Source organism: Pan troglodytes, chromosome 17, assembly GCF_028858775.2.
Source record: "Pan troglodytes isolate AG18354 chromosome 17, NHGRI_mPanTro3-v2.0_pri, whole genome shotgun sequence".
Lineage (NCBI taxonomy): Eukaryota > Metazoa > Chordata > Mammalia > Primates > Hominidae > Pan > Pan troglodytes.
The window spans coordinates 72,878,813-72,905,888 of record NC_072415.2 but is presented as its reverse complement, the minus strand read 5'-3'; the positions used below and the strand labels follow the sequence as shown (position 1 = coordinate 72,905,888).

General features: G+C 40.0%; 1 protein-coding gene across 2 annotated transcripts in view; it reads right to left on the bottom strand.

Moving 5' to 3' along the window:
- The window catches only part of PHLPP1 (PH domain and leucine rich repeat protein phosphatase 1), a 253,822-nt gene that overhangs the window by 109,670 nt on the left and 117,076 nt on the right, over positions 1-27,076 (bottom strand). For both annotated transcript variants that reach the window (XM_523952.7, XM_016933837.4), the window contains exon 3: positions 20,633-20,758. In XM_523952.7, the coding sequence (XP_523952.5) occupies positions 20,633-20,758 (126 nt within the window). The remainder of the gene's footprint in view (positions 1-20,632; positions 20,759-27,076) is intronic.

The window sequence follows — 27,076 nt, the reverse complement described above, 5'->3', positions numbered from 1 at the left end:
AATCAGATTCCATTGCCTGTCTGCTACAAACTTTTCAGGCTGCCTCTCCCAGTTTCAGTGAAATGTTTACAAATTCATTGTGCTTTGCTTCATGTAAGTATTTTATGTAAAACTTATTTTATGTCTAAATATTTATCCAGATGTTCAATGCCTTCCTGGTTAAATGACTCCTCCCACGGCCAGGATCTCAGGGCTAAAGACCAACTTTTATGTGGGAAGCAGAAAACGCACTGACCACCCTGTATTTCTCAAATGCTCTTCCCAATATTGTAGGTAACACAGTGCCAATTTATGCTAAAGCACATGGCTTCAGCCCCACCTCCACACATCTTGGTTTTCTCTCCTCACAGAGGCAATGGGAGTATAGTTCTAAAACTTTGGTTAATTCTCCCTATTTATCTTTACCAAAGCTTTAGGGCAGAAACTTCACTGCTTCTCTGTGATCAGTCTGATCTCCTTTTCTTTTACCAAACCCCAGGTTTCTGTTCCTAATTACACAAGGCAGTAGAACGTAGTCCTTAGGTGTATGGTTCTGAGTTCAGTGTCCAGATTCATAGCCCAGCACCACCACTCAGGAGCTGAGATAACTTGAATAGATCACTGATCTAAGATCCAGTTTTCTCATCTGTATAACACGTATAAAGATGGTACCTACTTCTACATGCCTGGCACAGAAAAAGCACTCAATAAATGTTAACTGCTATTACTATTACTAGTACTACTACTAACACTACCACTTCCAAATCAAATCATTCACATTTTATTTTTTATTAAAAAAAATATTTTTAAATAATAAAGTAGGGGCAAGGTCTTGCCATGTTGCCCAGGATGGTCTCAAACTACTAGGCTAGGTTGATCCTCTCACGTCAGCCTCCCGAAGTGCTGGATTACAGGCATGAGCCACCACACCCAGCTTCATTCACATTTTATATCCACTAAAATTCATACTCTCCTGATGCTAAAAGTATCCAGAAGTAAATCTGCCTAAGATATGTTCTGCTAGATCAGGTATGGTGGCTCACATCTGTAATCCCAGCACTTTGGGAGGCCAAGGCAGGTGGATCATTTGAGGTCAGAAGTTCCAGACCAGCCTGGCCAATATGGTGAAACCCCGACTCTACTAAAAATACAAAAATTAGCTGGGTGTAGTGGTGGGTGCCTGTAATCCCGGCTACTCGGGAGGCTGAGTCAGCAGAATTGCTTGAACCCACGAGGCAGAGGTTGCAGTGAGCTGAGATCGTGCCATTGCACTCCAGCCTGGGCAACAGAGAGAGGCTGTGTCTCAAAAAAAAAAAAAAAGGTTCTGCTGATGGAATATTTGAGCTTAGGAGAAACTACTGTGCACACATGAAAGCTTAGGGTATACTGGGGTGAGAAAGGCTGGGCAGGACTTATCTCTAAAGACTTTACCAAGAAAGTCTGAGTTTGCATTTTACCAATTTTATCTTTCTGTGAATTTTCACCATTAAATAAGAAAAAGAAACTTCCAAACAGGGTCAAACCACTCATATAAAGAAAGATGTAAAAAGAGATAGAATGTTAATGGGCCTGAAAGTAGGTGCAAAAGCACCACGCCACACAGGATTCCTATGGCATTCATAGGAAGTGGATGGGAACCTGTTTATAGAAAGTGAGTTTGAAACCTCTGCTAGCTAGTGGAATCATTCATTCAAAAATATGTGTTGAGAATCTACTTAATGGTGTGTGGCAGGCCTTTTATTTCCTGAGACACAAAAGGAAAACAAGACAGACACAGTCTCTACCCTGAATGAGTACACATCAAGAGGAGAGGGTAATTAAGATACTACATGATAACTGTTACAAGAATAGGAAGTGCAAGGACACAGAACAGAATCCCAGGGGTCAGAAAAGGATTCCCAGAGGATGAATGTCCAAGCCCAAACTTGAAGCCTCAGTAGAAATCTGTGTTTTTTGCCCCAAATCCTTTCTCCTTCAAACTCATGATCCTAAGGGGAACTGCAAAGTACCCAGATGCTCTGGATTCGTGGGTAAGCATGCACTCCAGGTCTGAGCAATCTGAGTGTCCTATCTGCTGAAGCCACAGACTGATCCAACAGGTGCTAGCATGGGACCCAAGCTAGGTTAATCAGAGGACTTCTCTGGGATTTACATATTCTGAAACCAGGAGAGAAAGAGAACCAGCTGCTTAGAGCTGCAGTTAAAATGAAGGAACTAGATCCATATGTATCAATCTGACTTGATACAAATGCAAACTGCAGCATGACACATTCCATTTATGAAAACAATTTTTAATACAACACACACACACCTCCATATATTAGATGGATGAATAGTTATATGTGCAATATATACCGTGAGATCATAAATTTCTATTGTTTTAAGCCACCAAGGGTTTGCTAATATGTTACAGCAGCCACAGGAAACTAATGCAACCCTTCTTTATTTTTTCCATTGTACTTTTCATTTTCATTCATTCAACATGTTTACTGAATATCTACTAGAGGTGCCAATTACTGTTCTAGGTGAGCCCTTAATATACTTCAGAAAACAAAATGAAGATCCCTCCCCTATTAAGCTTTCTTTACAAATAAATAAATTATATGTTAAAAAAAATTGGTAAGCACTACAGGGAAAAAAAAAACAGCTTGAGAAAGGGGGTCAAGACTGCTGGGAAGGTGGTGGATTGTAATTTAAATAGGTTAGTGAGAGTGGTCCCCACTGAAAAGACCACATTTAGAAAGGAAAAACAGGAGAAGTTGGCTGATAGGATTTATCTGGAAGAAGATGCTGCCAGGCAGAGGAAGCACCCAGAGTTAGGACCCTTAGAGAAGCATGCCTTAGCTAGGCATGGTGGCTCATGCCTGTAATCCCAGCACTTTGGGAGGCTGGGGTGGGAGGACTGTTTGAGCCCAGAAGTTCGAGATCAGCCTGGGCAACATAGTGAGACCACCAACTCTACTAATAAAAAATTTTTTTAATTAGCTGGGCGTGGTGGTGTGTGCCTATAGTTCCAGCTACTTGGGAGGCTGAGGTGGACGGACCACTTGAGCCCAGAAGGTCGAGGTTGCAGTGAGCTTTGATCACACCACTGCACTCTAGCCTGGGCAATAAAGCCAGACCCTGTCTCAAATTTGTAAAAGGAGCACACTTGGCATGTCCGAGGGACTTGAGAACACTAATAAGGAGACAGTGACTGGCAATGAGGTCAGAAGGTAAAGGGGCAGGGGATATGGGGTAAGCAGCAGATCCTGTGGGACCTTCAGGCCTTGTAAGGACTCTGGCTTTTAAGGTGAGTGAAATGGGATGTGTGGAAAGGTTCTGAGAAGTGTGAGGTGATCACCAACATATGGTCGGCGCTCCATATCCACTGGGGATTAGCTCCTGGACCCCAGCAGGTATCAAAATCCACGGATGCTCAAGTCCCTGACATAAAATGCCATAGTACACTCAGCCCTCCGTGTTGGCAGGTTTTGATCCACAGTTAGTTGAATCTGAAAATGGGAAACTCGCAGTAAGGAGGGCCTACTGTACCATGGAATTTTCTTATTTTTTCTCATTCTTTGTCTCTGGATTGTAAGCTCCATAAAGGAAAGGATTTTTCTATTTTCTTCACGATATAACCCCACGTTGAGTACTTGGGAGGACCCTCAAAACATCTTGCTGGAAGAATGGCCAGAAGACGACCTTATACCTCCTCCTTTCTCACCAGGCGGCCTCTGCATCTAGTGCATCCTTTCATTTGGCAACCACTTTGAAGAAGACAAATTCCATTTCAAATGAAGCATCCCACTAAATACTCCCTTTGGACAACTAAGAGAAAATGATTTAACATCAAGTTGTATTGGCTTCCTTTCCTCCTTCTAGACCGTAAGCTGTTTCTGCTGGAAACAAGGAGGAGGAAACCACATTAACGAGGCTACAAGCAAGGGCAGTCCTGTGTGAGCTATGTAGAACTAGGAATGTCTATCGTGAGAACATAAATTCAACATGTTAATATGGCCACTAGGCAGTGAGCTGCATAGGTGACCACAAAAGCTACCATTAGCTACACCACTGCCCAGTCCCATAAGCTGCAACAGAATGGGAGATTTAAGTGCTTCTACTCAGAGCAACCTGGGCACATCAGGGCTCTATCACAAAGAGTTAAGAACCAGGAAAGCACTCTACTTAGAAGGTATGGCTTGATTTCCAAATGAGAAAACTACCAGCTGGGCTATCCAAAGAAACTGTGACCCACCTACACAGCAGCTATTAAAACTGAGATCCTGCCTGAAATAAGAAAGACCTACATACATAAAAAAAAATTAATCAAAAAACCACATGTGCACACCTCAGAGCAAGTAGCCTTTATTATTCTAGCGTTTTCCTTTTCCAAGTAACAATAATAATAGTTAACATTTAAGTAGTGCCTTCTTTGTGATAGGCACTCTTCCAAGAGCTTAAGATACAATATTTAGCTTAATCTTCACAACAACCCTGTGCAATAAGAACTTACCCCTGTTTCAAAGATAAAGATTAAACTGAGTCACAGAGTGTGCGCCCAAGGCCATTTAGTTTAAAAAGCAGCAGGATCAGGCTGGGTGTAGGGGCTCATGCCTGTAATCCCAACACTATGGGAGGCCAAGGTGGGTGGCTCATTTGAGGTCGGGAGTTTGAGACCAGCCTGGTCAACATGGTGAAACCCCTTCTCTACTAAAAATACAAAAATTAACCAGGCGTGGTGGTGGGTGCCTGTAATTCCAGCTACTCAGGAGGCTGAGGCAGGAGAATCACTTGAACCTGGGAGGCGGAGACTGCAGTGAACCAAGATTGAGCCATCACACTCCACCCTGGGTGACAAGAGCGAAACTTCGTCTCAAAAAAAAAAAAAGAAAAAAAAAAGTAGCAGGATCAGAGTTTGAACAAGAGCCAGTACTATTAACTCTATGCCATCAGGTCAAGACCTGGATCTCACCAGAAGGGAGGCTCCTCTAATCCCCATCATAAAATAACATAACTACAGCAAAGAAAATTAGATGTACTCCTCAGGATATGTTTAAGCCTTAGAAATGAAGACAAGGTGGTCAGAGACAGTGAGTCCTCCTGGGGAGAAGCAGTAGAGACCATCTGCTGACCAAATACAGATTTCCGAGGAGGGGTGAATCCCCATGGGGCATTATTCCTTGACATCATAGGCTCTGCCCACTCCAATCCCACACAACTTATCCAGCTGGGCAACAGTGATGTCATCCAGTGAGCACCTAATCAAAATTTTAAAGGTTACAGGAAAAGTATAAGAGGTTATAGATATTTGGGAAGTGAAACAGGCATATATAGAAAGTGCCTCAAATCTCTGTTACAGAAAGCTTCTAAACGATCTCAGAATATAAATTCCTTTTGGCAAAAGCTACTGTACTAATAACCACAGACAAGATAGTTGAAGGCACAAAGGTGAGGTCCACACAACTTGACATACAGGAGAAAGGGCACCAGCTTAACAGTATGTGGGGTAGGTAGGAACAGTTCTACTTACTAGCAACGTGACTTTGAATAAGTCACTTCGCTTACCTGTCCTTCAAGTTTCCTTATCTCTAAAATAGACTAAGTCCTGTCTTATAGACTAATAGACCTGCCCTGATCACCTTAACAAGTTGCTGCAGTAGTACCATTTTATTCATTTTAAAAAATCAGGAGAGGCTCTGTAGACCAAGTATCCCCACAGCAATGTCTACCACTGCAAGCAATAAAAGTCTATAAAACAAAAAAGACTACGATGTAAGCCAATGCTCTCGTCGTTGAGCAGTTATAAGGATAAACTGCAATTAGCCAGACCATCAATGAACTACAAATGAAGAGATTCAAGTTGTGATCAGTTGAAGGTAACTGTGGCATAGAAAGTCAGTTTTAGTCTGTATTAACAAATAACAGGCTGGGGGCAGAGGCTCACGCCTGTAATCCCAGATTTGTGGGGCCGATGGGGGCAGATCACCTGAGGTCAGGAGTTTGAGACCAGCCTGGCCAACATGGGGAAACTCCATCTCTACTGAAAATACAAAAATTAGCTGGGTGGGGTGGTGGGCACCTGTAATCCCAGCTACTCAGGAGGCTGAGGTAGGAGAATCGCTTGAACCCAAGAGGCAGAGGTTGCAGGGAGCCAAGATTGCGCCACCACACTCCAGCCTGGGCAACAACAGCGAGACTCCATCTCAAAAACAAAACGAAACAAGAACAAAAAGAAAAAGAAAAAAGAAAAAAAAATTAAGGCTAATTGAGTTAGTAAATTAAATGGGACTTTTCTACCATGATGGACACACCCTGAGAGATACATCGAAATGAACATAATTTCCAACTACCTGCTCAGGTGGTCTCTTTTTTTCCCAAATGACTTGTAAATATACATAAGGGAAAGAGGGTTCATTTGGTCCTCAAAATATTTCCTCTAAAGAACACTGCACTATAAAAAATGCTAATGTGAACAACAAAATTTTCAGATGACTCAATGGGTGGCCACATATTTCTAACATATAACTCAGCTTGACACTTTCCTAAGTCATTTCTTTGCCTATTATTAGGACCCTTATGACAAAAACGTCCCTCCTCTGAGTGTAGCTGGGTTGCATTTGTAAACCAATCTATCTGTCCTATCCTTACCCTATCCCTGCCACACTTTCAAAATTCTCATCTTCCCTTGCAAGAGGACAGTACTCTGCATCATTCCCATTACTCTTCTTGGTTCAGTTAGTGGATAATCGTCTTTCACAGGCAAGGGAAAGTTCACAGTAACATTAATGTGATGATTTTGCCCCCTCTATACTTTAGTAAAGTTGTATTTATCCTTCTTATGTGCATGGGATGCTCAAAATTAACCAGAATGACTAAAAGGCTTGGTCAAAGCAGCTGAAATACCACAAATAATTTTGCTTGTGTGAAGTGAAAGACTGCTGTCAACCTGCCGGGCATGGTGGCTCACGCCTGTAATCCCAGCACTTTGGAAGGCCGAGGCGGGCGGATCACGATGTCAGGAGATCGAGACCATCCTGGCTAACACAGTGAAACCCCGTCTCTACTAAAAATACAAAAAATTAGCCGGGCGTGGCGGCAGGCGCCTGTAGTCCCAGCTACTCGGGAGGCTGAGGCAGGAGAATGGCATGAACCCAGGAGGCGGAGCTTGCAGTGAGCCGAGACTGGGCCACTGCACTCCAGCCAGGGTGACACAGTGAGACTCCATCTCAAAAAATAAATAAATAAATAAATAAATAAATAAATAAATAAATAAATAAAAAATAATTACATCATATATCTTCATAATGTTCCAATAAAAGCATATCAAAGCTACCAGTTTTATACTTATGAAATTCTACCTGGAATTTCAGAATCTCACCATTTCTTTTTCTTAAATGGTTAAATGAGATGGAAAAAGATATATAAGCAATAAAATATGGGCCAGGCACAGTGACTCATGCCTGTAATTTCTACACTTTGGGAGGCTGAGGCGGGAGGACCACTTGAGTCCAGGAGATTGAGGCCAGCCCAGACAACACAGCAAGACCCCATCTCTACAAAATTAAATTTAAAAATTGGCCAGGTGTGGTGGCACGTGCCTATAGTCCTAGCTACATGGGAGGCTGAGGTGGGAGGAATCCTTGAGCCCAGAAGCTTGAGGCTGCAGTGAACTATGATTGTGCCACTGCCCTCCAGCATGGGTAACAGAGGGAGATCTTGTCTCAAAAAAAAAAAGAAAAGAAAAAAGATTACGCAAATTATACAACATTTAAAATGATTCGAGGTAATGACATAGCAAATCAATGAATACAACAGGAAAATCCAGACAGGCTATCATCAATAGGTTAAAAATGAGAGATGGGCTGGGCGCAGTGGCTCACGCCTGTAATCCTAGCACTTTGGGAGGCCGAGGCAGGCAGATCATGAGGTCAGGACTTTGAGACCAGTCTGACCAACATAATGAAACCCTGTCTCCACTAAAAATACAAATATTAGCCGGGTGTGGTGGCGCACACCTGTAATCCCAGCTACTCAGGAGACTGAGGCAAGAGAATCTCTTGAATCCGGGAGGCGGAGGTTGCAGTGAGCCAAGATCGCACCACTGCACTCCAGCCTAGGCGACAGAGCAAGACTCCATCTCAAAAATAAATAAATAAATATGAGAGATGGTATTCTGTGAGGGCAAGAGCATGTGGGAGAGGTAGGATCTATGATTTTAAAATGATAGGCTATGAGGTACCTGTTAAAATATAGTTAAAAGACCCAAAAATAAGAGTATGGAAACAACTGCAGGCTGGGGAAGAAAACAAAACAAAACAAAATCCCTGGCTCACTGTTCAAGGACCAAGCTATAACAATATTTAAAAAGCCAATCAAGAGAACTCCAGACCAAGAGATCCTCCAAGGTATCCTCAGCTCTCTTTGCCAGCAGAGGTGAGGGGATGGGGATGAGGAGGCAGCATGCGCGGGGCCATCAAGCTAACCTGAGTGAATCATTCAATAAACATTTGTTATTTGCCTTTTATGAACCAGGAACTATACCAGGTAGTGGAGAGCTGCAGTCTTTGTCTCCAAAAGCTTAGCCTCTTGAGGACACACACATCTAAATAACTGTAATTCACTAAAGAGGATGCAGCAGTGCCATAAGAGCACACACAGGGCCAAGAACAATCCTCAGAGCTCCACGTCGACAGCATCAGTGCCGACACAGTCCCCTCCCTTGACAAAATGAGCCATGTATTCACAGGCACTTCTGCTGCACTTGTCCAGTGAGCTCATCATGCGGCCAAAAGTGAAAATGTGGACTCTTTAGGAGTCAGAAGCAACAGTATAGGGTCAGAGGAGATGTCACTAACAGCTTTCCAAAATCATGAGCCACCAGTGTCACTCTAACAGTTATCTCCCTTCCACACACACAAACCCCATTGTGTTTCTCAGTAACAACAAAAAAATAGAGTTCAGCTTGGGTGGAGATCAAATCTGAACTCAGAGTTCCTTCCTCAGTTCCTTATTGGCAAAATATGTATAAACAATCTCTTTAAAATGTTACTACCTGAGAATGTTTCTGAACGTCATGGCAGCATTCCCCCAAAGGTGTCATCGCCTTGACAAAGGAGAAATGAACCACAAAAAAACTTACATTCTAGCTTTCTATTAAAATACATAATACAAATACTATTCAAGTGGTTCTACTACTGGAAATGAACTACTTGTTTTCCCCCCCGCCCCCGCGAGATGGAGTCTTGCTCCGTCACCCATCCGGGATTGCAGTAGCACAATCTCAGCTCACTGCAACCTCCACCTTCTGAGTTCAAGCAATTCTCCTGCCTCAGCCTCCTGAGTAGCTGGGATTACAGGCGCCTGCCACCACACCCAGCTAATTTTTGTATTTTTAGTAGAGACAGGGTTTCACCATGTTGGCCAGGCTGGTCTCAAACTCCTGACCTTGTGATCCACCTGCCTCGGCCTCCCAAAGTGCTGGGATTACAGGCGTGAGCCACCGCACCCGGCCTGTTTTGTTTCTAAATACAAAAAAAAAAAAATTGATGTTTAATTTCCAAGTCTAATATACAAGGTTCAGTATGTTTAATACAGAGTTCATAGATTGTTTTTTCAATTGCTCCACTACTTCCTACTTTATAAAATAATAAATTAGACCAGTGGGTAGAAGAATTTAACCCTTCGGAGTAGGTGTAGAAAATTTAATACTCTGGGTTAAAAATACTGGGGACTCAAAAAATCCTAAGTACGTAATGGGAACTAAACTATATATATATTTTTATTTTTTTATTTTTTTTTTATTTTTTTTTGTAGAGACAGGGCCTTGCTATGTTGCCCAGGCTTGCCTTGAACTCCTGGCCTCAAGTGATCTTCCCCACTCAGCCTCCCAAACTGTTGGGATTACAGGCATGAACCACCATTCACCATGCCTGGTAGATTTTTTTTTTTTTTTTTTTGAGACAGAATCTCAATCTATCACCCAGGCTGGAGTGCAATGGTGCGATCTTGGCTTCGCCTCCCGGGTTCAAACAACTCTCCTGCCTCAGCCTCCTGAGTAGCTGGAATTACAGGCATGTGCCACGACGCCTGGCTAATTTTTGTATTTTTAGTAGAGATGGGGTTTCACCATGTTGGCCAGGGTGGTCTCAAACTCCTGACCTCAGGTGATCCACCCGCCTCAGCTTCCCAAAGTGGTGGGATTACAGGCATGAGCCACCGTGCCCGGCCGCCTGGTAGATATATATTTAAATTGGGCTAAACTCTCAGATTAAAAGAATTTAACTTTAAAATATAACATGACCAGATACAGATATCTGGTTAATCATATACGCTAAATTCCTGATATATCAATATTTGACCAGTTTGCAAAGAATCAGACAACAGTAGTTCCCTCACCATTGAAAACAGTTCAGTCTGCTTTGAATGACTCAGAAAGCATCTCAGATTTCTTAACTCTTGGTCATCATTTAAGAAGATCAATGAGCAATGTAGAGTGACTATGCTCAAGTGTCTTTTAGCAGCATACTCCAATAAATAGACTGCCTGAGAAACTACCTTTTGTCATAGTACTGGGCTGCCTGGATTCTGCTGCCAACTCTGTATATAAAGTATTTTATTGAGATATTTTCAGTAAATCTTAGTTATTATTTAAATCTTTGTTTTCAGTCCCTTCCAACCACTGTAAAACACTGGAAGTACAAATAAGTAAAAGGAGTAAGGTAGTAGAACTTAATGCATAAAGCAGTAATTGAATGCTTTATATATCAGTTCCCTCATCTGCAAAATGGGGATAATAATATCTAAGACATATTATCTTCTGATATTAAAAATCAACCACAGGCTGGGCACAGTAGCTTGTGCCTGTCATCCCGGTACTTTGGGAGGCCAAGGTGGGAGGACTGCTTCAGCCCAGGAGCTCAAGGCCAGCCTGGGCAACATGGCAAGACCCCGTCTCTATAAAAAATACAAAAATTAGCTGGGAGTGGTGGCGCATGCCTGTGGTTCCAGTTACTCGGGAGGCTGAGGTGGGAGGATCACTTGAGCCTGGAAGGTCAAAGCCTGCAGTGAGCTGTAATCATGCCACTGCACAGCAGCTTGAGCGACAGAGTGAGACCCTGTCTCAAAAAAAAAAAAAAAAAATCAACAAAAAACCAACCTCATAGAATTGTTATCAGCACCTACTTCACAGGGCTACTACAAAGTATCTTGAACAGTGCTTGCCAAATGGTAAAAGTTACCAAAATGTTAGTTATTACTATGTGCATTATTGTTGTCACTATAGCATCAATTTGGTACAGTAAATAATTATATTGTTTAGAAAATATGTCAACAAGTTGAGGGAGGAAAAGAGCAAAAATATTTTCTTTTAGGGCTGACCTCACAAATAAATGGGTAACTAATTCACTTTGGACATAATGTCTAAAGCAAGGAAAATAACGGTCACATACTCTGTGCTGATCAGATGAGATCTGCAAGGATGTCAACAAATCAGAGCACCCAGAAAAAAATCTATGAGATAAAGTATCTGAGAACCAAGCAACAGAAGGAATTGTTGGAATTGCCAGGGATACTTCTGCTGAAAATAGACTGCTAAGGAGCAGACAGGGCAGTGCAAGGGCACAGATCCTGGTAACTCAACAATATTGAGAGGTTATTAAATAGGAAAGGGAGTCGAATTTTCTTGCGTTTTACCTGATAGAAAAATTCAGGTCAATGAGTCAAAGCTAGAGGAAACAGACTTCAGCTCACTTATAAGGAAAAACTGTCACATCAGACACTACAGATGTTGGAAATGCCTACGGACATGAGTGGGATGGTGTGAGAGTCTGGTCTTTTCCAAATCTTAAGTCTCTGAACTAAGAGTCGTTTGTTGTTGAAGACTAGAATTCAAGGTTAAACTAAAGAATGCTTTCAAAGAAAATGTCAAATAACTGGTAGCACAATTATTTTAGAAAACTGCAGTTAATATTAATATTCGCTTCTTGTCAACTACCTTACAAGGGCCCTTACCAATATTAAAACAACATTTTACAACTTTAAAATGCAGCTGTAAGTTCCTCCCTTGAGCCCTAGAAGTTATTTTATTAAAGATAACATTATACAGATCAAACCCGCAAGTACTAATAACAGAAGTACAGACCCCAACCAAACTTCTTTAAGGTTTCCTGGGAAAAATTTTCCAGAGTTCCACCAAGAACACATGAGGAACACGTTTTCATTTGCTGAGGTCCTGGCAATCCACATGGAGCCTAGTGCCTGGCACAAAGAAAAGACAGAAGAGTCCTCTCTTTCCTCCCTCCCTCTCCCCATCTCTCCTTGCTGGACAGTGAGAACAACAACGGCTAATTCCAACACGGCTGGAGAAAGAAGGGGGAAGAGATGAGAAGACAGGAGGAAGGAAGATGGAAGTACATGGGATGCATTTAAAATGGTAATAGTCTAATTATACAAATGAGCACTGCTTCACAAAAACACGCTTCTTTTGTTATGAGACAATAAGCAAACTAGGTATCTTTGCCATTTGTTTAAAACTGGATTATAAAACTTTAGAGAAAATAAAATTAAATAGTTCTAAACTGAAACAACTTTAGAATTGAAGTGAAAACCTCTTCTTCAGGAATATATTAACTAGGATTTCAGAAACAAGAGCCGCTACAGGAAAAAAAAAAAAAAAAAAAGGAATAGAAGGGATTAGCAGTGAGGAAATAAGACAGGTATAGATGAAGCATAATTATATCTGTAAAGAGATCATTCTATTATTTTCTACTAACTTAATTTTATGTGTAACAAAAACTTAATACAATCCAAAATGTTACCTTCTCCCTAAATTCAAAGAAGAAGTTCTAAGTTCTCTAACTTCATAGACTGTTGCTTTCTAACTGTAACAAAGATTCCATAATGTAATTTTTTATATAACAAATCCATTACTATATTGGAAAGTTAATTATAATACTGGGTAACTTACAGTCATATTTCTACAAGAAAATGAAATGGAACTAGCAGGAAACTTACTGGCCAGCATTCATTTACTTTAGCTTTTTTTTTTTTTTCACACTTCTCAGACATGTGTGATATGATCTTTACAGGATATCTTTGCAAACTGCCTCTGCACATACTTGACCTATCCTTCCTGAAATGAATTTACTTTTCTTGTCTTCATGGTGAACACCTATTTATCCTTAAAAGACTCAGCTTGCCCACTGCCTCCTTGAAGTCTTCCTATACCCAAATATCTCATATACTAACTCATATACTAAATTTCCAAACTTTTCTCACAAACTTTTCTTGTCACTACAGAATTGGTACAACAGCAATCTTCTCAGGATTCATGTCATTCAGACTCACAGTTCCATTTATTATCATCTTTTTTTTTTTTGAGATGGAGTTTTGCTCTCATTGCCCAGGCTGGAGTGCATGGCACCATCTTGGGTCACTGCAACCTCTACCTCCTGAGTTCAAGCGATTCTCCTGCCTCAGCCTCCCAGGTAGCTGGGATTACAGGCACCTGCCACCATGCCTGGCTAATTTTTTTTTGTATCTTTAGTGGAGACGGGGTTTCACCTTCTTGGCCAGGCTGGTCTTGAACTCAGGTGATCGACCTGCCTTGGCCTCCCAAAGTGCTGGGATTACAGGCGTAAGCCACTGCACCCAGCCCCTTCATTCCATTTAGATTCTATGGTAGTCTTGTTAGATCAAAGGGCCATTGATTCTTCATCCAAAAAAATGAGTGTTAAATGTGAATTGAGGGTTTCCAGAAAAGCCCTTGACTCCTCAGTAGAACAGTATTGATAGCAAAGCTTCTTATCATTACAACCTCAAAGTTACAAACTACAGCACAATCCCTAAAGGACAAGTGGCAGACCATGCTAACAAAAGGCAGCAGACTTCCTGAACTACACTTCAAGTTAAGAGGCAAAATATGGGTAAAAGATGTCTAAGTCATATTAAAGGGTTCCTTGTAATTACACCTAATAACACAAATCGATATGTTGGAAACCTCAATCTTGTTATACTAGAATGATTTGACTCAATTGATTAGTTAAGTATTCCTTGAGTAAAATCTAGACAGTAAGACACTGTTTTTAAGCAAATGAAACCAGAAGTTCAATTGTGATTCACCATGTGTCTTACTCTTTTTTAAAAGGGTGATGTTTGCTCATCATTTCATGGGATCGTTTAGCATGAAATGTGGCTCTGATTTGCCTACACTGTGCATGTTTAGGGTGCACTCAAATCACGGCAACCAGAAGTTCACTGCAATGACTTTTTCCCTCAAGTCAATGGCCTAGAATTAAACACTATGGTTAATACTGAGAGCTACACAGCAGGAGAGATAACGACTGTGACAGTCACAGTCACCTGCAACTGTCAGCCACTGATCAACACAGAGAAAGAGACATGTAGACAGGTTCATGGCCCTCCAGGAGGCCTGAATTTACCATGCTGTTTTCATCGTCACCATGTTATAACCAACTAAACTGGCCAGGTTTGAGGTCCTTGGAAGAGGTCATGCTGTGCCTTTTCCTTTTCCCTACACAAGAGAACTGGGACAATGTTGAAGATAAAATGCCTAAGATTAGACATCGTGTCCCTAACTGCAGGGCTCCATCACTTTCAATTCAGTCATGTTACTATTCAGATTCAAAATGCTGAACTTAGAAATGTGCCATGTAGTAAACTGTTCTCATTTTCATCTAGCTAATCAATATTGGAGAGCATTCCATCTGTCTAATAAAAAGTTAAAAGCATAGCTCACAATATGCCCTTTTCCACAAGTGTTGCATATTTTCTTGAGTACCACATGCTACATCACTATTTCAGGAATAAGGTACCTGAATCAACCCTCTAATCTTTATCTGAACTGTCCATTCTTTAAAAAACACACACACATAGATAATGGTGTTGTAAAAAGAGTAATTGTAAGAAGAGTCCTCATCTTCTAGAGTTATACACACATGTGAAAATAGTTGTGAGTGAAATAATGTCTGGGGTTTGCTTTGTAATAATCCAGAGAGAAAGGGAGCATACCGATAGCCCACTGGCCAGGAGATGGTAACTGTGGAAGCCAGGTCACAGGTGTGTGGGGGTTACTACACAATTATCTCTACTTCAGAATATTTGATATTTTCTGTAATAAAGAGTAAGAAAAAAAGGGACACAACACTAAGTCACTGACCTGAATCCACTTTTAATCTTCCATGGAATAAAGAAAAATACTTTATTTTTATTTTATTTATTTATTTATTTTTGAGATGAAATCTTGCTCTGTCGCCCAGGCTGGAGCGCAGTGGCGCAATCTTGGCTCAGTGCAACCTTCGCCTCCTGGGTTCAAAAGCGATTCTCCTGCCTCAGCCTCCTGAGTAGCTGGGATTACAGACACCCGCCATCATGCCCAGCTAATTTTTGTATTTTTTGTAGAGACCATGTTGGCCAGGCTGGTCTTGAACTCCTAACCTCAGGTGATCTGCCTGCCTCAGCCTCCCACAGTGTTGGGATTACAGATGTGAGCCACCACGCCCGGCCAAGAAGCAGACTTTAAAGTAGAATGATATGGTGTTACAGAAGTCACTAAACTTTTAAATTAAAACTAAGACATGCTACAGATTCACATGAAAGCCTAACTTTGAAAAGAATTCACAGGATCAATCAACATATCCACAATGAATGCACTTTAAAAAGTGGACCATCAAGATGGATATCCAGGTCAGCATTTCCATCAAGTTACTCATATATCTGATAGGAGCTCTTCTGCACGTTCTTGTTATTCCCTCAGCTTAGCCGTAGCCTTTTCACATCACTGCCCCTCTAACCACTTTGAAAACATGCTGGATACATGTACCTATGTTGAACAAACAGAGCCGTTTTTTACACTGTATATAATAGGAGGTTTACTCAATTTTTACAGCATGCTGTGCATTAATATTTTAGGAATGAATTTACAACCAATATAGTAATCCTCCCAAAAGAGCTCTCCCACAGTGTCTACCACTAATACACATCCAAAATAAAAACTCTAAAGAGACTGCCTTGGGTATTATTTTGGTAAGCAATATTAAGTGCTAAAGTTTAAAAATAATAAGTATATAAAAGCCTATCTTGGTAGAACACATCTGATTAATAAACTATAAATTTTCCCAAAATCAAATGAAACAAATTAGAACAAAAAATAACATTTCTCTTGTAGCTGAAAATCCAGAAAAATAAACTGAAAATAAAGAACTTTCCTTTTAAATTACTTCCTTAATTCATTTTAATTTTAAAATAATGGAAATTTGTTTCTTTTTTGCCCTCCTACTCTGGAGTGGGGACAGTTACTAATAATCAGAAACTTTTGTTTCTGTTGTTGGTTTGTTTTTCTTTTAGGTCCTTATCAAAATGAATCCTTATCTAAACATCAAGATGTAAAGACTATCCATTCTGAGAATGTTTTGTTTCTCAATATGAAGAAAAGAAACTAAACATTTCCATAGTAACAGTGAGTGTTACTAAATGATATAACTTCCTAATACCTACATAGGAAGAAGAGCAGATGACAATTGAAGGGGGAAACTGGAAGCTGAAGGAGCTTGTAACAATCAGCCTTATCCATGTCAAATTCCCTGTAGGCATATATTCCCAAATGGAGCGAGATTCTAGTCTACTCTCCCTAGATGCTAGGTTAAAAAGGAAAAGACATTATCAAAAGATTATCCTCGACACATAATGCTTAAAGAAGGGTGTGGCCATGTTTTACATAGGATTCAAACCCAAACAGGGAGTTCCTTCACCCATTTCTTTTATAATATCTAACCTCTTTTAATCAGTCCTTTACAATTCATTTGTCCTTAATTCACCAACTGTAACTGCTAAACATTTTTGAAATATATATCTGGTTTTTAAAATTGGAGAAGGGAAAAGTACTGTATTGAAAATCTGCATTTACTAGGCCAGGCACGGTGGCTCACGCCTGTAATCCCAGCACTTTGGGAGGCCGAGGCAGGCGGATCATCTGAGGTCAGGAGTTCAAGACCAGCCTGGCCAACATGGTGAAATCCCGTTTCTACTAAAAATACAAAAAAATTAGCCCGGCATGGTGGCGCACGCCTGTAATCCCAGCTACTCAGGAGGCTGAGGTGGGAGAATTGCTTGAACCCGGGAGACGGAGGTTGCAGTGAGCTAAAATCACACTACTGCACTCCAGGCTCAGCGACAGAGCAAGACTCCATCTCAAAAAAAAAAAAAAAGAAAGTCTGCATTTACTAAAATGTATCACCCTCTGTTCCCCACCCCAACTTCTCAGGAGGAAATCATTTCCCCAATGTCTGCCATCCTTTCCCCAAAAGGCTGCCATGGTTGTTAAGAGCAGCAAAAGGTAACTTGTTCAGACAAACTAAGACCCGTGTCTTTATCTGCTGAAAATACACATACAAATAGATAATACTTTAAAATATTATTTGACCCATCAAGGATGACCATCATAAAATTATTTTATTGAGTTAGTTAGTTCTACTCACTTACTATGTGCCAGTATAAATCTATCATATGCATATCTCAAATAAGCCCTAAAAGGTAAGTACTATTATTATTATTATTCCCCTTATTAGATGAAAAAGTTTAAAACTTGGAACTTAGATATAGCCACATGGCTAGGAAATGGTGGAATCCATGCCTGCCTTACTTTGAAACTCAAACTCTTGACCCCAACACTACACAGCTTCTCTAATCAAAGCCTTTCTAAAAGGAAAGAAGGTCTTATTCTAATTAGTTGTAGTCAATACCAGTAATCTAAGATAATCAAATCAAAGTCCCTCTGCCCTCTTGGAAATACTCAGCTCCACTTATTGTAAGTATAAAATGTATGCTGTATATGTAAATGTGTGTGAATTACTGTCTACATACAACTGCAGGGCATTTCAGCACTTTTGAGGAATACCTCATCAGTATTCCTCAAAACTGTCAAGGTCATGAAAAACACAGAAAAGTAAGCCAGGTGCAGTGGCTCACACCTGTAATCCCAGCACTTTGGTAGGCCTAAGCAGGCGGATCATGAGGTCAGGAGTTGGACACTAGCCTTGCCAACATAGTGAAACCCCGTCTCTACTAAAAACACAAAAAATTAGCCGGGTATGGTGGCACGTGCCTGTAGTCAAAGCTACTCAGTAGGCTGAGATGGGAGAATTGCTTGAACCCAGGAGGCATAGGTTGCAGTGAGCCAAGACCGTCCCATTATACTCCAGCCTGGGCGACAGAGCGAGACTCCATCTCAAAAAAAAAAAAAAGAGAGAGAAAAACAGAAAAGTGAAAAACTGTCACACACTAGAGGAGACAAAAGAGACACGACAATCAAATGCAATGTGGTATCTTGAATTAGATCTTGAAACAGAAAAAAGGCAATGGAAAAACTAGTGAAATCCAAACAAAGGCCAGGCGCAGTGGCTCACACCTACAGTCCCAGCACTTTGAAAGGTCAAGGCAGGCGGATCACTTGAGGTCAGGAGTTCAAAACCAGCCTGGCCAACATAGTGAAACCCCATCTCTACTAAAAATACAAAAATTAGCCAGGCATGGGCACATGCCTTTAATCTCAGCTACTCAGGAGACTGAGGTAGGAGAATTGCTTGAACCCAGGAGGCGGAGGTTGTAGTGACCCAAGATCGTGCCACTGCTCTCCAGCCTGGATGACACAGCAAGGCTCTGTCTCAAACAAAAACAAAAAAATAAATTCCACAGGTTAGTTCAGAGTTATGTACTAATGATGGTTTCTTATACTTGAGAGATATATTGTGGTAATACATCTGCTAAACTGAGTGAGGGGGTTGGGAAACTATGTTTGAGAACTCTCTGTACTATCTTTGCAACTTCTCTGTAATTATAAAAGTATTCCAAAATAAAGAAAAAGTTAATAATTTAAAAGTTGATTTAAAATATCAACATCTCTATACAGAAAGAAATGTGCTGCACTTTGATCCCAGTTAGGCATTTTATTCTGAATAAAGCAGAGCGTAGGCAATTGACTCACTGCTTTCAACCCATAAAACCACTTTGATATAAATACATACAAAAGCACAATAAAAATGATAAATTATAAATATAAAAGCCCAATGGTATTTAATATCTCCTCATCCCCTCACATTTGTAAACATATGAATAATTTTAAAACCAGACAAGTATACTTCTAATATCACATTAATTCTACATGGGAATGTGAAGGACAAGGGTCCTCTTCCCTACTTTTTCCTGCAGGAGTGCTGCCTTACACATTTAGAACCTCCATTTGTCTATTAGGTTGAGAGAATTTTCTAAGCCCTGTCAACCGAAACTCTCTACCCATTGCTTCTTCTCTAAAAGGAAGAGAAACCAACTCTCCTAAATGATATCTCATCATCAGGCAATGGTTTTTACCTGGTAATTCAAATGTGGCCAGTATTTCAAAATGATTTTCTAGATACTGTTCTCAAATTTTCTCTTAACTGTTTTCCAAAGTTATTCCCTTACTCATTCACTTGACAAATAATTACATCACACAGCAATCTGAATCACACTGAACTTGGATAACAAGTTAAATTACCAATTCAAAAATATGAAAGCATATTCCATTGTAATGCTCCTGGCACCCTAGAGAGATTTTGTCATTTCAAAAACAACACCCAAACCAAGGCACTAAGGACTGCAATCCACCCCATTATTTTACACTTAATTCTCTAAATGAGATATAAAAACATTCTTACACAGGTTACCTGAAATATCAGCATTTATTTGTCTTATTTATAATGTGATTCTGGTTTACATTAAACACAAAAGCACTAGATATTATATATATATTATAAAATATATATTATATATAATTATATATTATATATATACATATATATATATATTTTTTAAGTCAGAGTCTCACTCTGTCACCAAGGCTGTAGTGTAATGGTGCAATCTCGGCTCATTGCAACCTCCACCTTCCCAGTTCGCAATTTTCGTGCCTCAGCCTCCCGAGTATCTGGGACTACAGGTGCGTACCATCATGCCTGGCTAATTTTTTTGTATTTTCAGTAGAGATGGGGTTTCACCATTTTGGCCAGGCTGGTCTCAAACTCCTGAACTCAAGTGATCTGCCTGTCTCAGCCTTCCAAAGTGCTGGGATTACAGGAGTGAGCCAGTGTGCCTGGCCAAAAGTACTATATATTATTTCATGGGACATGGTGATCTTATTAAATCAGAGGAATATAAAATGGCCAAAATAAGATAAAAAATTAAATCACTGAAAAGGCAGAATAAAGGTGAAGGGGAGATGGTATAATATTAGACTATTTATATGAAAAAACAGTCAGAGAAAGAAGGGAAATTTGTAACAATTCTCTGGGTATTTTGTGGTTTTATAGTTGTCTTAGCCTGGGTCAGTCCCTCAAATATTCCCAATCTCATGTTTTTTATCTACAACATTAAGATAGTAATGCCTGTTTACAGACCAATTTATTTTTAAGTATAAACTGGGCAAGTAAAAAACAATTTTTAAAAAGCCACTTTTCAGGCAAAATTAGTTTTTAAAAAACTAAAAATTGCTAATCACTGGCAGTATCTGGGGAGGAAAAAAAAAGTGTGTGTAACTAACCATATTTTAGACCCAGCTAAAGCAGAAAGGAACTTTGTAGCCAGCTAGAAGCTGAGTGGATTCCTGGATTAAGTGCTTGCTTACCTTGGAGACTTGTCGCAGCCACCTTAAGTATTCTGTGAAAGTATCAAAGCAAATGTAGTAAGTCTGGCTTTGGGGTCCAGAGGAGCTAAATGCTAAACAGTGTTGGTGCTTTTTCACTTCTTCTACCTATAAAAGCAAACAGAGAGAAGCAGAAACAAGTCAGACAGCAGAACCACTGATGTATTTCACTAACTATGCCTCTGATCAAGGAGCCTGCATGGATTTGCATGTTTCCCTATATATGTTACTCATTAATGAGAACTAAGTTCCTGCATATGATCACCCAATTTGAATTACAAAGAAACCAAAAAAAGGGGAGTTTTATCTTTACTATATTTCCCCACCACAGTGAAATTCTCCTCTTTCTGTTTAAAATTAGTCCAGACTCCCTTTCTTATTCTTCTAACCTCACAATAGGGTGCTGGGGTTCTTACTTCCTCTTAGAATTTTTACTTAAGATTTTACTTAGGAATTTTTACTTAAGAAGTCTTCAAGCATATTAAATAAGTATTGAAAACATTACTGTTAAACTGAAATTAACCTGTAATAAAACCCTACCATGAGAACTTTCAAGTCCTAATGATGCAGTGAAATACAGTCAAATCAAATTTCCACTCCTTGTAAGTTCTTCACAAGGGGAAAAATACACACCAAAAGTAACATTATACAAACTTCTATGTTTGGAAACTTAATAACAAACTTCTAAACAACTCACAGGTGCAAGGAGAAATTACAACCAAAATTTTAAAACGCTTAGAACTAAATAATTCTAGAAAAACTACATATCAAAATCTGTATGTTGCAATAAAAGAAGATATACAAAGGGAAATTTATATATATATATATTTTTTTCAATTGAACTCGTGTATCTTTTGATAGTCATATTGGAAAAGAAGGTAGAACATGAATTTGCTCGGCATGCACCTTAAGAACTTGGAAGGAAGCCTGGGCGTGGTGGCTCACGCCTGTAATCCCACCACTTTGGGAGGCCAAGGCAGGTGGATCACCTGAGGTCAGGAGTTCGAGACCAGCCTGGTCAACATGGTAAAACCCCTCTCTACTAAAAATACAAAAAAAACCTTACAGCTAGGAGCGGTGGTGGGTGCCTGTAGTCCCAGCTACTGGGGAGGCTGAGGTGGGAGGATTGCTTAAACCCAGGAGGCAGAGGTTGCAGTGAGCTGAGATCCAGCCTGGGTGACAGAGCAAGACTCTGTCTCCAAAAAAAAAAAAAAACTTGGAAGGAAAAAAATAAAATCAAACCTCCAAATTGAATAAATCCAAAATTGAAAGAAGGCTATGATAAAAACTAGCAATTGGTGAAATGAAAACCAAATATGTAAGAGAAAACATTAACAAAGCAAAATACTGATTCTTCAAGAAAACTAGTACAATTGATAAATACTCTGGCAAGAAAAATGGATACACCCTCTGGCAAGAAAAAGAGAGCAGAGACACTTATAAATAATATTAACAATTAACAATAAAAAGGGTGACACAGCTACAGATTCGCCAGAGATTAAGAAGAGAATATTATGAACAATTTTGTGACAAATTCTTAGAAAAAATATGTTTTAACAATACTACTAAATAAAGAAAAACCAAAAGCCTAAATAGTCCTATCAGCCAGGTGCAGGCTCACACTTGTAATCCCAGCACTTCGGGAGACCTAGAGGGACAGATCGCTTGAGCCCAGGAGTTGGAGATCAACCTGTGCAACATGGCAAAACCTTATCTCTACAAAAAACAGAAAAACAAAAGTTAGCGGGGTGTGGCAGCGCACACCTTGTAGTCCTATAGCTACTCAGAAGTCTAAAGTGGGGAAATCGCCCAAGCCTGGGGAGGTCAAGGCTATAGTGTGGAGTAACTATACCACTGCACTCCAGCCTGGACAATGGAGTAAAATCCAGTGTTAACAAAACAAAACAAAAATTGAATAGTCCTATAACTTTTTTTTTGAGACGGAATTTCACTCCTGGCCCAGGCTGGAGTGCAGTGGTGCAATCTTAGCTCACTGCAAACTCCGCCTTCCGAGTTCAAGCAATTCTCCTATCTCAACCTCTTGAGTAGATGGGATTACAGCCTTGGCCTCCCAAAGTGCTGGGATTATAGGCATGAGCCATGCCTGGCCCCTATATAACCATTTAAAATATAGAAGTTTATTTTTTTTAATGTCTCAAAAAAAATCAGGCCCATATAGCTTTACAGGTAACTTTTACCAAAGTTTCAAAAAATAGATCAATCCAAACTCATGCAAACTCATCCAGCAAACAAAAAAATGAAGGAAAACACCACAACCCATTCTATGAGGATAGTATAACCAAGACCCACATGAGAACAGTAACAGAAAGGAAACTTACAGGTAACCACGGTCATAAAGATTTATCTTGAACAAAATGTTGCATCAAAATCCAGTAATTTTTATTTATTTATTTATTTATTTATTTATTTATTTTTAGATGGAGTCTTGCTCTGTTGCCCAGGCTGCAGTGCAGTGGCACAATCTCAGCTCACTGCAACCTCTGCCTCCCAGGTTCAAGCAATTCTCCTGCCTCAGCCTCCCAAGTAACTGGGATTACAGGCGCCTGCCACTGCGCCACCAATTTTTGTATTTTTAGTAAAGACAGGGTTTCACTATCTTGGCCAGTCTGGTCTTGAACTCCTGACCTCGTGATCAACCCGCCTCAGCCTCTCAAGTGCTGGGATTACAGGCATCAGCCACCATTCCCAGCCTTTTAATTAATTAATTATTTATTTTAGAAAACCCAGTAATTTAAAAATCTATATATGTATCAAGAACAAGGCCGGGCACGGTGGCTCACCCCTATAATCCCAATATTTTGGAAGGCTGAGGCAGGCGAATCATTTGAGGTCAGGAGTTTGAGACCAGCCTGGCCAACATGGTGAAACCCCACTTCTACTAAAAATACAAAAATTAGTCGGGCGTGGTGGTGCATGCCTGTAATCCCAGGTACTCAGGAGGCTGAGGCAGGAGAATCGCTAGAACCCGGGAGGTGGAGGATGCAGTGAGCTGATATTGTGCCAGTGTGCTCCAGCCTGGGCAACACAGCAAGACTCCGCCTCAAAAAAAAAAAAAAAAAAAAGAACCAGTTGAATTTACCTCAGATAAAGAAAGACAGTTTAACGTAATTAGAACTATAAAACCATTAATCACATTAACGGATTAAAGACACCCATACTATTATCCCCACAGTTGCAGAAAAAGCTGTTAGTAACTTCATTCAGGCTGAAATGAAGGATAAAAATTCTCAGCAAACTCAGAAAATAAAAACTCACTTAAACTGACCAAGGGTATTTATCAAACATCTAAAGCAAACTTCAGTGTTAATGATGAGATATCATTCTCAAGATCATTGATAAGGAGCCAGGTGCGGTGGCTCACACCTGTAATCCCAGCACTTTAGGAGGCCGAGGCAGGGGGGTCACCTGAGGTCAGAAGACCAGCCTGGTCAACATGATGAAACCCAGTCTCTACTAAAAATACAAAAATTAGCTGGGTGTGGTGGCATGCGCCTGTAGTCCCAGCTACTCGGGAGGCTGAGGCAGGAGAATGGCTTGAACCCGGGAGAAAGAGGTTGCAGTGAACCAAGAATGCACCACTGCACTCCAGCCTGCGTGACAGAGACAGACTCTGTCTCAAAAAAAAAAAAAAGAAAAAAAAAAAGGATCATTGATAAGTATCTACTGTTTCTATTCAACACTGTACTAGATCTTCCTGCCCGTAACAGTAAGACAAAGAAAAGGAAGAAACCTGTCATCATTTGAATATTATATGATTAGCTATACAGTAAACAAAAAAACCTACAGGCATCATATTAGAATAAACCAGAACATTTAGCAAGATGATAAATCAATACTCAAGATCAATACTCAAAAACCAACTGTGTTTCTATAAACCAAACAGAAAATACGATTTTTTAAAAAATGCTGTGTAAACAAATTGACAGATATCAAGCAAAAGATTTCTTAGGGATGGAGAGGAGTGGGAGAGGGTGGGAGGAAAGGAAAATAAAAGGGTGGGAGGAAAAGAGAACAAAGGGACACGAGGAAACTTCTGGGAATAATGAACATGGTCACTATCTTGGTTGCCATGATGGTTTAATGGGGGTATACAGCTATCAAATTGTGTTAACTGGAGTGTACAGTTATAAAATTGAAATGTGCAGTTTACTGTTGTCAATTATACGTCAGTAAAGTGTTGGTGAAGATGTGGAGAAACAACACTTGTACACTGACGTGAATGCAAAATGGTACATCGACCCTGAAAAACAACTTGGTATCATCTTGCGAAAGTAGATGTGTGTATGTCCCAGAGCCCAGTAACCGAGCTCCAAAGTGTATACCCAACAGTAGTATTTCTCAAGGAGATCATTATAGGAATTGTGGATTGAATAGTTCTTCATTGTCCCCTATGCAGAACTCTCTAATACTTTGCACGATATTTTAAACTCTCTGCCTCTGCCTTTAAATGCCAAGAGTGTCCCCTGCAGCAAAGATAATGTTATTTACCAATCACTCTATCTACTCCACATTTCTCAGACCCCTTGCAATTAAGGTGGAGTGATGTGACTAGTTCTGGCCAATGAGCCACAGAGAGAAGTGGCATGTGTCACTTCTGCATCCAAACATACAAGGCCCATGAATGATGCTCCAATTACCTCTTCCCTTGCCAAAACAACAAAGGGAAGTATAAAAGAGCCAAGACTTCATCAGGCTGGGTCCCTGAACAACTGTGTGACAAAAGAAACGCCCACCCCCCAACCCCACTGACCCACAACAGACAATGCGAGAAATAACTGTTATGACAAGTCACTAAGATTGGGGGGAAAAGAGGGGTGTTACCATGGCATTACTTATGCTTATATTAACTGATAATGTTCACTGTTCAATCATCTGACCATCAAAACATTCCTACATATAACCAAATGTCCCTCCAGCACAGTAACTCCACTCGCAAACTACTGTCTTAGAAAAGGTACTTGCATACCAGGAGGCATATCAACATGAGACTATAGCAGCAGCACTGTTTATAACAACAACAAACTGAAAGCAACCCAAACGTCCATCAGCAGGAAAATTACTTAAGGAATTATGAAAATTGTGGAATGTTTACAGTAGACATTATAGAGAAATGAAAACCACATAAGTAACATGTAATCTTATTATGAAACATTGTATTAGGTGAATAAATTCAATTACAGAAGACCGCAGCAATTTATCACTTTTATACACATCAAAAACAAGCAAAATATAGATACACGGTAAAACTTATTTCAAAAAAGGAAAAAATGAGGAATATACATTCTAGGACAGTGAATCCTTCTAGGGCTAGGGGAGGCAATGAGATATATGTAAAGAGAACACAGGTAGAAGAAACACTGGTATTGATATCCCCACAGTTCCTAAATTCAGTAGTGGCTGACAATTCTTCAATTTATTATACTTCATAATTTAACAAATATCAATTAAAATACAGTATTATCTGGCCAGGCGTGGTGGCTCACATCTGTAATCCCAGCACTTTGGGAGGCCAAGGCAAGCGGATTACTTGAGGCCAGGAGTTTGAGACCAGCCTGGCCAACACGGTGAAACCCTGTCTCTACTAAAAGTACAAAAATTGGCCGGGCATGGTGGTGTGCACCTGCAGTCCCAGCTACTCAGGAGGCTGAGGCAGGAGAATCGCTTGAACCCGGGAGGCAGAGAGTGCAGTGACCCAAGATCGCACCACTGCACTCCAGCCTGGATGACAAAGCAAGACTGTCTTTTAAAAAAAAAAAAAAATACATTATTTAAAAATCTATGTTAAATTCTATAGGACAAGTTAAATACAACATTAAAACTGCATAATATAAATGTATCTATTAAATACTCTTTCAATAACTAAATTTTGAGAGTTTTATTTAACAGCAAAGCCATATATGTAAAGTAATGACCATGCTCACGTGCTATGAAACCACAGCAATTCTAACTAGGTTATGACCAATCTATCTCACACCTTATTTCTAAATCTATAGCTCTTCTATATCTAAATTAAAAAGAAAAAATAAAACTCCTTTCATTCATACTCTCAGTTTTTTCTTTAACAATAGAACAGGATAAAAAAACAACAACAACAGACAAAAATTAATGAAAGCTCAAATTGCAAGAAATCAATTATTTTCCCCTAACTCAGTCAATGGATATTAAAGACTCAATTTTTCAATGTAGTCAATTATTTTTTAAAGGCATAGTATAAAACAGGTTTTACAAGTTTTGCTTGTGAAAAGAGGAAGCTATTAACTTTCAATTCACTCAGTGGTAGAAGACCATCCAGTAACAGACCTGGGAAACAGGACAAGACTCTAGTACTGAATGAAAATGCTAATTATAACCGGATCTGCTGACCTTATCTGAACATTCCATGTGCTTTCCTGCCTCTGCCTCTAT